The sequence below is a fragment of the Mus musculus genome, chromosome 7 (assembly GCF_000001635.26).
Source record: "Mus musculus strain C57BL/6J chromosome 7, GRCm38.p6 C57BL/6J".
NCBI lineage: Eukaryota > Metazoa > Chordata > Mammalia > Rodentia > Muridae > Mus > Mus musculus.
Window position 1 is genome coordinate 38,097,514 of NC_000073.6, and position 10,619 is coordinate 38,108,132.

At 49.0% G+C, this 10,619-nt stretch overlaps 1 protein-coding gene across 1 annotated transcript; it reads right to left on the reverse strand.

Moving 5' to 3' along the window:
- Positions 1-470: 470 nt before the first annotated feature.
- Positions 471-9,977, reverse strand: Ccne1 (cyclin E1). The gene is made up of 12 exons (NM_007633.2): positions 9,809-9,977; positions 9,274-9,316; positions 9,083-9,170; positions 8,766-8,834; positions 5,533-5,681; positions 5,273-5,408; positions 3,042-3,188; positions 2,276-2,371; positions 1,955-2,089; positions 1,734-1,845; positions 1,479-1,636; positions 471-1,124 (listed from the first exon to the last, which is right to left on the reverse strand). Exons 2-12 carry the CDS (start codon positions 9,285-9,287, stop codon positions 1,002-1,004), a joined length of 1,227 nt encoding a protein of 408 aa, NP_031659.2. The 5' UTR covers positions 9,288-9,316; positions 9,809-9,977; the 3' UTR covers positions 471-1,001.
- Positions 9,978-10,619: the final 642 nt, after the last annotated feature.

Sequence of the window (10,619 nt, forward strand, 5' to 3'; positions counted from 1 at the left end):
CTTCATATTTGGGTAAGGGTGAAGACCATGCATTACAGCTCTATGACCTGTAATACTCTGGAGAGGACAGATGACACGAGTGAAACTCCCTGGGTGTGGAATGCCTCCACGAGACAGCTGACAATTACAGTGTGAACTGCTGCCTGTGTAGGGCATTGTGGGTGAGAGCCTCATGGAAGCCCAGGCTATATAGCAAGCTCTAGGCCAGCCTGGGTTGCATTGTGAGACTGTCTCAAGAATAAGGAAACTGGCCAGGCAGTGGTGGCGCATGCCTTTAATCCCAGCACTTAGGAGGCAGAGGCAGGCGGATTTCTGAGTTTGAGGCCAGCCTGGTCTACAGAGTGAGTTCCAGGACAGCCAGGGCTACACAGAGAAACCCTGTCTCGGAAAAAAAAACAAGAGAACTTGGTAGACCAACTCTAAAAGGCAACTCCTAGTTTCTGATACTAGACAGAGTTAAGAACAGCTGCTTCAAAGATAGTATTATCTTTATTAAAAATTGATAGACATAGCAGCACTTACAAAATAAGAGTTCATGAAGGCAGGACATGCTGTTGGCTGACAGTGGAGAAGGGCAGCCTAGGCCAGGCTGTGGGCTCTGCATCCCACACTTGCTCACAACCACTGGTCACAGCCTATCAACAGCAACCTACAACACCCGAGCAGAGGCCAGCAACCGCCATGGCGTGGCCTCCTTAACTTCAAGCTTGTGTCATCTGTGTGAAGAGTCCAGTGGGTCAAGTAGCACCCTCCTTAGCAGCTTCTGGAGCACTCAGTGGTGTTCTGGAGGTGGCTGGTGTACTTGACCCTATAGTTAAAACACCTAGCATTCAATAAAAGCACTTCCATCCAAGGCATCTTGCAGACCCCTGCTGCTCCGGAAGAGATGCACCTCTCCATAGAGCACAGCATCTGCAGGGGCTCCTGACCTCCAAGGCAGCACAGGGAGCTCCAGGCAGCTGCTTCCACACCACTGTCTTTGGAGGCAATGGCAGGTTTGGTCATTCTGTCTCCTGCTCGCTGCTCTGCTTCTTACTGCTGGGTGGGGGTGTCAGGACCACACTCGGAGGAGGAGAAATCCTATTCTGTTCTGACAATATGGCTTTCTTTGCTTGGGCTTTGTCCTACATAAGAATAAGAGGGAAAGTTGTCAAAGTTAAACAAAGTGTCGTTTTTCTTGCTGTATGTTTTTAATATGGAGGCAAGAGGGAGAAATAGCAAAAATTATAGTTAGGCTTGGTGGCAAATCCTACCACTTGAGGGGAGTCAGACTTCTGAGTTCAAGGTCAGCCTGGGCTATATCTAGTAAGAACTGGTCTCAGTAAACAACCCCCTCTCACCTAATGTCTATAGTATTCGCATACTGAGACACAGACTCTATGGACTAGAAACATTCTTAATGGAGTTAGAACTGGCTTTTCCTTAGGCAGAGTTGGTTAAGTACTTGTCTGATGGGAGGGAGCAAGGAGATTACTGACCAGCAAATCCAAGCTGTTGGTGTGGGTCTGGATGTTGTGGGAGTCTTCCATGGGGACTCCCCGGAAGTGCTTGAGCTTGGAACTTCCCATCTCCCGGATAACCATGGCGAACGGAACCATCCATTTGACACACTTCTCTATGTCGCACCACTGATAACCTGCCAGTAAAGAAGTCAGAGGCTCAGTCCGCAGCTGATAGCTGGCTTGTACCTTGAAGACACCTTGTCTGTGAACTCACAGGAAAGCCCAACATACCTGAGACCTTCTGCATCAACTCCAGTGAGGAGAAATGATACAAAGCAGAAGCAGCGAGGACACCATAAGGAAATTCTAAGCAGCCAACATCCAGGACGCACAGGTCTAGAAGCTAAGGAAGACAGGAGCACTAAGACAAGATGCCACATGAAGCTTCTAGAAGCCCCTGAGCTGTGGTGTGCCACACAAACACACAGTGGGCAAGCAGAAGGTCCACATACCTCTGCGATCTGCACGAAGACCTGCTGTGGGTACTGAGGCATCAGCACCTCACCCGTGTCGTTGACATAGGCCACTTGGACATAGACATTCAGCCAGGACACAATGGTCAGAGGGCTTAGACGCCACTTAAGGGCCTAAAGGAAAGAAGTGACAGTTGTGAAAAGCTCAGCCATAGTCCCTGCCACATGGCTAACTGGATAAGACCCACGGTGGTGGTGGGCACACCACACCTTGCAAGGGAAAGACAGTCTCTCTCTGTCTCTCTGTCACACACACACACACACACACACACACACACACGATATTAATGTGTAACCTGCCTTCATCATCATCAATTCCATGGTAAGAATTTCATCCCCGGAGCAAGCGCCATCTGTAACATAAGCAAACTGGTGCAACTTTGGAGGGTAGATTTCCTAAAAGGGAACAGAAGGAAGATGCTATTAGAAGAAACCGTTCCTAGCACTTTCAGATTAGGACATGCATCCAAAATGGCTCTAGTATGCTGACGTGGAAAGAGGATACAATCAATGGCTCAACACTGGCTCACTTCAGCAACTGAAAGCATGCTAGCTATAAGAAGTAAAGCTAGCTGGCTGTGGTGGCCTTTAATGTCACAACTCCAGAGGCTGCTGGATCCAAGCAAGCTAGAGCTACAGAGATTCTGTCTCAAAAAGACTCATGGATAAACTGCTTAGACTTCTTCATTCACCCTATAGTCTATAAAGAACCCCACGACAACCCTTTTTATATTATTTTGAGGGCATGCAGGCCTCAAACTGCCCATTCTACCTTAGCTGTCTAAGTGTTAGGATCCCAAGTGGGAAACCACTATGCCACAATTTCAATCTCTTCAGTCCCAAGGTCAATTATGGTTAAAGTAGCTACTAAACTAAATGATCTATGGCCTTGTTCCTTACCCGCCTCCACCTGACACTGTCTACCTTAACTTAGAAGCGTCAGAGTTAAGAGAATTCAAGGTGCATATGACAGTTGTTCATAGGGGCAGAATTTAAGAAATAATGCTTATCACACAAAGAATGTTAGGGAGGTTTTGTTGTTGTTGTTGTTTTTGTTTTTTTTTACCTCAAGTTTTGAAGCAATAAATAAGGCTGAAATCCCAATAAGCTGTAAAAGTGTTTTTATGATATTATGTTGTGATGCCATGTAACGATCAAAGAAGTCCTGTGCCAAGTAGAACGTCTCTCTGTGGAGCTTATAGACTTCGCACACCTGGGAAAAGGATTCCATGTTAGAAAAGGCTCCTGAGGGGCAGCACAAGCGAACTTGCCTGACTTTTGACACAGTAAGAAAGCTAACTGCTTTTATGCAAGGCTGTCACCCTACTCCTCCTAAGCACAGCCCAGTGAGACCCAGGAACTGAGCACACTATGACTTACACAAACAGCAAGAGCAAATCAGCCAGGCTAGGTCTGACCAAAGTAGCACTTTTATAGAGACCACTCCACAAAGTCTACAGTTCTAAGAATGCAACCCCCTTCACAGGTTTCACCGTGACTCAGAAAAAGAACTGGTATAGTCTTCACTGCTGAACAATACCAGTTACATTTTCTTTTTGAAATAGGGTCTCACTGTGTAGCCCTGGCGAGAAATGGAACTTGTTCTGTAGCCCAGGCTGGCCTTGACCTCAGAGCTCCACCTGCCTCTGCCTCCTCGAGTGTCCACCAGCACTGTCAGCAGCTTTTCTTTCTTTCTGCAGTAGTGAGGATGTAGTCAACAGGCTGTGCCATAACACCTGGCTTATACAGTATGTCTAATCTGTACAACTCTGCAACCTACTTCCTGAAGATGCTAGAGACAAGCAAGCAGACTGGAGCTGGACAAACAGCTCAGTGGGCACGTGCTGCTCTCTAGGACCTGAGTTCGGTTCCCAGCACACACAGATGGGCTCACAGCTGCCTGTAATTCTAGATGACGTCCTCTTGGGACCTCTGTGAGTATATAAACACAGTGGCACACAGACATACATATAAATCTTTTTTTTAAAAAGAAAAGAGAGACCCACTTGTGGTGGTATATATTTATAATCCCACTACTTGGGAGGAGGAGGTAGAAGTTTAATATTACCTCTAACTACATAGCAAGTTCAAGGTCAGCCTGGGCTACATGAGAGCCTATCTAAAATAAAACAGACTCAAAATGTAAGCAATTTGTCTGAGCCAGGCCCCTGAAGCGACAAGTCAGCAGAGAATGCAGAGCATGATTCTAGGTTCGGTCCCAACAGGCTGCATATCATATAAAGTAGGGATACAGGTAAACCTGCCAACATGATTCTTCCACTTCTCAGCAGAAAATGCCATTTCTTCCTCACTATAAGTACCCCGGAAGTTCCCTTGAATCCAAGCACTACAAGTCACTCAACGTTTACCCCCAGCAAGAGGTGCACCACTCATCAAATTTCACTTTCTTTTGGTACTACTGAGGATTAAACCTAGGGTGTCATGCATGCTAGACCATCAGACTACTCACAGCTGGGCCCAGCCTTGAAATTTCATTTTAAAAAGTTTAGTGATTAGCTAGTTAATCTGTCATACTTTAAAAAATCTGCAATATGGAGGGTTCTTTTATTTGTTTGAGCTGTCTGGAATGGAGCCACAGGCCTAGACTATGCAGGCAGACTACTCCAGCCTCATGTGCTTGCTCATTGATTAACCACTGCACAGAACTAGGGAAGTGGATTCCCAATGTGATTAGAACAAGACAGTCTATTAAGAAATACTTCTGGGGGGTAAAGAATGGATCCCGGGAATTCAAATAAGCACATCTGAGATCTGACTGCTGCACATAACCTGTTCATATATGCCTATAATTAATGATAGTGACCGCTGCACAGCTAGTATGTGCATTCCAGTAGACAGCTTTTTTTTTTAAGATTTATTATTATATGTAAGTACACTGTAGCTGTCTTCAGACACCAGAAGATGGCATCAGATCTCATTATGGATGGTTGTGAGCCACCATGTGGTTGCTGGGATTTGAACTCAGGACCTCTGGAAGAGCAGCCAGTACTCTTAACTGCTGAGCCATCTCTCCAGCCCTCCAGTAGACATCTTTAAAACAATTTAGCATATATAAATATATGTAGACATTAATTTGTAATTAATAACTTATTAGAAAAACAAACTTTGTAACTGTTCACACTTAGATAGGAAAAACAATGAAATGCCAACTTTAATATGTCTAAGGGACAAGATTATTTCAGAAACTTCAACAGTTTAGAGAGCACACAGAGACTGCAGCAGCACAGAGAAAGGTAACAGTGGTGATGCCCCAGCAGCCGGAACCTCCAAGCTCACCTCCATTAGCCAATCCAGAAGAACTGCTCTCATCCTCGCCTGCAGGAGAGGATGACGCTGCAGAAAGTGCTCATCTCTCAGGTAAGTCTTTTCTTTGTTTAACATGATCCTCCAAACCTCTTCTCTATTGCCCCAACTGTAAAAAGAAAGAACAAGAAACATGAAAAACTCAGATAGATAGATGTCAGTCTGCACCCACAGTAATGTAGACCAGAAAGACCAATGACACTGAGAAGCCATGGGTCAAAGTCAACACCTACTTCAAGACGGGAAGTGGGGAGGCTCTGGGTGGTCTGATTTTCCGAGGCTGAAATGCAGTCCTGGGGTATTCAAGCTCATTGTCCTCTTCTTTGTTAGGGGTGGGGATGAAAGAGCAGGGGTCCACGCATGCTGAATTATCATCCCAGGGCTGCCAATAGAACACATGCCAATTGTTTGGAGGCAAACCAGCAACTTGTCCATTCATGGACTGGGAGATTACTGGGCTTGATATGCTGGCCTCGGCTAAAATGGAGGCAGTATGAAGACACAAAAGCCAAAGGCATGCCTCAAAGACTCCATGACACTTCTGTAACTAACTTCAGAAACAGGGACATCAACTGAAATACTCAGGTGGCCAACTGGACACAAAAAGTAACTTATGGGGCTGGAAAGATGGCTCAGCAGTTAAGAGCACTAACTGTTTGCTCTTCTAGAGGTCCTGAGTTCAATTCCCAGCAACCACATGGTGGTTCACAACCATCGGTAATAGGATCTGATGCCCTCTTCTGGTGTGTCTGAAGACAGCTACAGTGTACTCATGTAAATAAATACACCTTAAAAAAAAAAGTAACTTATATTACAAAAAAAGAGTAGTCATATAAATGGAACAGCTTCATTTGGTTTCCCCTAACTCAAAGCGAGACAAATTGCTACCTCATTAGCACTAAGTTGTGATCACAGATCAAACTAATGAGTCCAAAGAAGTGATTTCATATCCTATTCAATAGCCCACGTTACTCTAGTAGAAGTAATCAGAAGATTCAACACCCTCTCTAGCTTCTGCAAGCACCAGGTACAAACATGCGACAGACATACAGATTGGCAAAGCATTCATACTTAAAAATAAATTAGCTGGGTAGTGGTGGCACACAACTTTAATCTCACTCAGCACTTGGGAGGCAGAGGTAGGCGGATTTCTGAGTTCCAGTCTTGCTTATGCAGTTCAATGGTTTCTAACTCATGATCCTCCTGCCTCACCTCATAACTGTACCTAGCACCAACAGCTATCTTATTTTAAGCAGAGACCATTAAACAAAACGGATATGCCTGGGGATGTTTTCCTGAATTGAACCTGGGTGGCTTGCGGCACCCAGACCATTTTCACAGGAACCCCTGATTTCCAACCAGTGCTGCAGAAAGCTTCTCTCTGCTCAATGTAGAAAGAATTGAGCATGCAAATTACCCACAACAGCGCCTGCCAGCTGTGCGAGAAAGGCAGCTTCCTTTCAGCTCTGGCTTTGTATGTTTGGTATAGCATCACCGGCCCTGACTCAAAAGGTTCACAATTACCACCATACTTCAATCAAGACCAAGTTCTTTTGAAGGTACAAGCTAGGTGTCGCCCTCCACAGCCAGGTGGCTGGCACATCTGGGAGCAGGCCTTTAGAGATAAATTTAGTAGTTTCCAACCTGCAGTTCATAGACAAATTAAGTGTGCCTTCAACAGACAAAAGGGCTTCAAAGTTGGCTTTTTAAGAAGCCAGTGGATAAGGCAGAATAATTAAGTCTGGTTTTGAGTGTATATGAAGTTTTATACGGTGCCAGATCAGCCTGACTTTGAGATCAACTGCAACTGTGGCTTACCACCTTTTATCCTCATACCATAGTTCTTCCTTATGCAAAACAAGTAGAAAAATGGCTGACTAGCGTTCTGAAAAAAGTTATGTCTTGATGGATATGATGACTCCTGCATTTAATCTCAGCACTCAGAAGTGCTCAGGCAATCTTTTTGAGTTTGAGACCAGCCTGGTACATAGTGAGCTCCAGGTCACCCAAGGCTACTACAGTGGGAGCCATCTCAAAAACAAAAAACCAAATACAATAAAATGAAAAGGTTTGTGAAGAAGGCTAACAGGAGAATGGACATGCAGTCATTCAGAGCAACTGAAGTGGTGGTAGTGTGCGTGCTTCTAGCCCAGCACTCTGGAGGCTGGGGAAAGGGATCATTGAGTTCAAGGTCAGCCTGAGTTACATTTAGGGACCCTTTTTCAAAACCAAAAATAGTAGCTGAAGATAAGAATCAAAAATCTTTGTGGGCTTTCAGTATCATTGAATTTAATATGAGGACTCTCACTGGCTCAAAGTTGAGACACTGGGCTGAACTCAATTCAATAATGACAACTAAAACAACTTGCTGAAGAAAATGGGAGAAAAAAATATGGGATGCATTTTTCTTCTGTAGGGGCTACTTTTTTTTTTTTAAACAGGAAAAAAACTGACCCCCCCCTTTTTAAAAAAACAACAACAACAAAATGTCTACTGGGGTCCTGCCGAGAACTGCACATTGCTGCAGCCCTAGCTGGCAGAACATCATTGCTCAGAAGACATTCCTCACAACCATTTGTCTCTCCCTGCTCTACAGTCACCACTAGCCTTTGGGAGAAGAGAGATGAGGCCAACAGAATACTGGTCTTGCTCAGCTTTATCTTTGATGAAGGCCAAAGGTGTCACCAGCCACTTTGGAGATAGGCCGCTCCCCCACTGCAGCCATAACTATAGTCCCCAGCCATTGCTGGAGGCAAAGAGATAATAGAAGCTCTCTCTGCATGCAAGGATCTTCTCATATTATGATACCATGCTGCATTAGAAAGATCTGGCAAACACCACATTAGGAGGGACAGAAGAAATGGAGCAGCCAATGAAATACTGGTTGAGACACACGTCATTACAGATCCTTGCTGAGGCCACGTAAGGTCCAGACAGCAGTGATCAATGTAGTGAGCTGATGGTGGAACATTCTGGGTTGCATAGGAGAAAAGTTTAGTTTTTGCTACAGGGTCTCACTCTACGGTCTGGGCTGGCGTGGAACTCAGAGGGCCTGCCCTTGCTTCTCTACTGCTGGGATTAGGAAAAGTCACAAGAATGGACAAGGGAGAAAGAGTTGGGAGTCCTATCCCCCAACTAGCCTTCCGCAGTAAGACTGCAGGCCCAGCTCTGCTGGGTTTGCAAAGGACTCTGGGTTACCTTCTAATAAGACTCAGTTTCCCCCTGGGCTTAGAAAGGACCAAATTATACACTCACTCTGGTTCCTCCAGGTATCAGTACCTGTAACCTTAAAGGTGCCATTCAGGAAACACAAACCCCTCCCACAACCCCAGGCCCAACTGAGACCAGGCCACATTGACAAGCTTCAGAGGTTCAGCCATGTGGCCTGCAGCTCTGTTTTGGGAAAGTTGGAAGAAAGAAAACCTGGAACCCAGGAGGCAGAATACCCTGTAGGCAGCAGACCTACCTGACTGCTATCCTCGCTTTTCACAGTCTTGTCAATCTTGGCAATTTCTTCATCTGGGTCTTGCAAAAACTAAAAAAAAAAAAAAAAAAAAAAAAATCCCGGTCCACCATGGGTCCACATGGTGCGACCCAAAGACAAAAAACACAAGAGAAAAAGGGGGAAATGTTTGTTAGGTCATGAACGACATTCAACTAAAGGAAACCTCTCTCTCAACTAATTCTTTTCACTAGTAGGTAAGAAGAACCAAATTTGGTACCCAGGTAAGATGGAAGGGGGGGTGGGCTGTCCCCTTCCCAACCTGTATCCTTTGTACTCACCACGGCCACATTTGCCTTCCTTTTTCTGGAGCGGACTGAAAGGTCGGAGCCACCTTCTTCTTTCATGTTGCTGTGGTCCGTCGAGTCTCTGCAAGGGCATGGTGTCATGGGGTGCTGCTCCCCAAAAACTCAGGCCGCCCCTCCCCCACCGCTACTCACCCTTACCCTCCCGCAGCAGGGAGGCCACTCACCTCTCCCTTGGCATGGCTCAGGACTTGGGCTTGGAACTCAGACCTGGGAGGACAACAAGCAAGCATCGTGGTGAGCACGGCCCGCAGAGGGGACCTGAGTCTTCCAGTTCGTCCCGGGCACCCCTCCCCCCTCCCGCGCGGGCGGCGGCGGCGGGAGCCTCCTGGGCCCGGAGGCCGGCCGGGAAAATGGCCGATGGGCCCGGGTGGCTTGTCACCCGCAGGCGCCGCCAGCAGCCTGCGACCCTGGGTCCGAACCTGAGGTTGGGGATGGAGGCCCAGCCGCCCTTCAAGAGGACCCCCCGCTCCATCACCGTCCTCGGGGCCGGGGCTGCCTCAGTGTCCCTTTCTACACCTACCCCTGACCCGTCTCTCACAGCCACCCCGGCCGGGGCACCCCGAGCTGATACCTCAGGGGACCGGGTGACCCGGCCTCGCCCCACCCCCACCCGGGCCCGGTCCGGTCTGGTCGGACCCGGTCCGGACGCCTGGGAGTCGTGGGAGTCCCGGGAGTCCCGGGAGTCCAGGCAGCCCGTACCCGAAGCTGTGTCCGCCGCAGGCAGGCGCGCTCGAGCGGGCAGGAGGCCGACGGCGAGCGGGAAGCAGGAGGCGGGAGGCGGCGGCCGAGCGCGCGGCGCTGGCGGGATCCGCGCCTGCCCCCTACACCGCGCTGGCTGTCGAGCCGGCTGCTCCTGCGCCCGGCTTCGAGCGGGACATTTAAAAATCCCAGCGCGCGGCACCGGCCCCGTCCCGCCCTCGCGCCCCGCCCCGAGGGCTGCGAGCCCCTCAGCGGCCGCCGCAGGCCCGGGGCCCGCCCCGTCGCCGCGCGGACCAGCGAGGAGCTCTGGTGGGGGCGTGGCCTCCCGGGGGGCGTGTTCTTTTACGGGCGTGGCATGCACTAAAGGGGTGGGGCTAGATGTCAGGGCCTGCGCGCCGGGGGCGGGGTGCGGACGTGGTAGGCGGGGCCTGCGCGGGGCGGGACGCGGGAGAGTCGTCTGGCGCGCGCGGCTGCGGGGCGGGCTCGCTGACGCGGGAGAATCTTGGCGCGAGCGCCTGAAGGATTCTGAGCGTGCGGGGCCGGGAGGAGCGGCATGGGCCGCCCAAGTGGAATGTCAGCAGGGCAGATCGCAATGATCGGCGGCCGGGCTTGACTGGAGTGAGGCACGGGAGGGCCCGGAGTTAAGAACCCGTCATCCGCCGGTCTCCCGCGCGCGCGCACTGTCCCTCCTGACTCGTCCTCCCCGCCCCTGAGACGCAGAGTTCCGGGCCGAGTCCGGCGCGTGGGTGTCCCCAAGGTCACAACAGCTTGTGGCTCCTGGGACCGGAACCAGCATTCAGGCTGCTGCTGT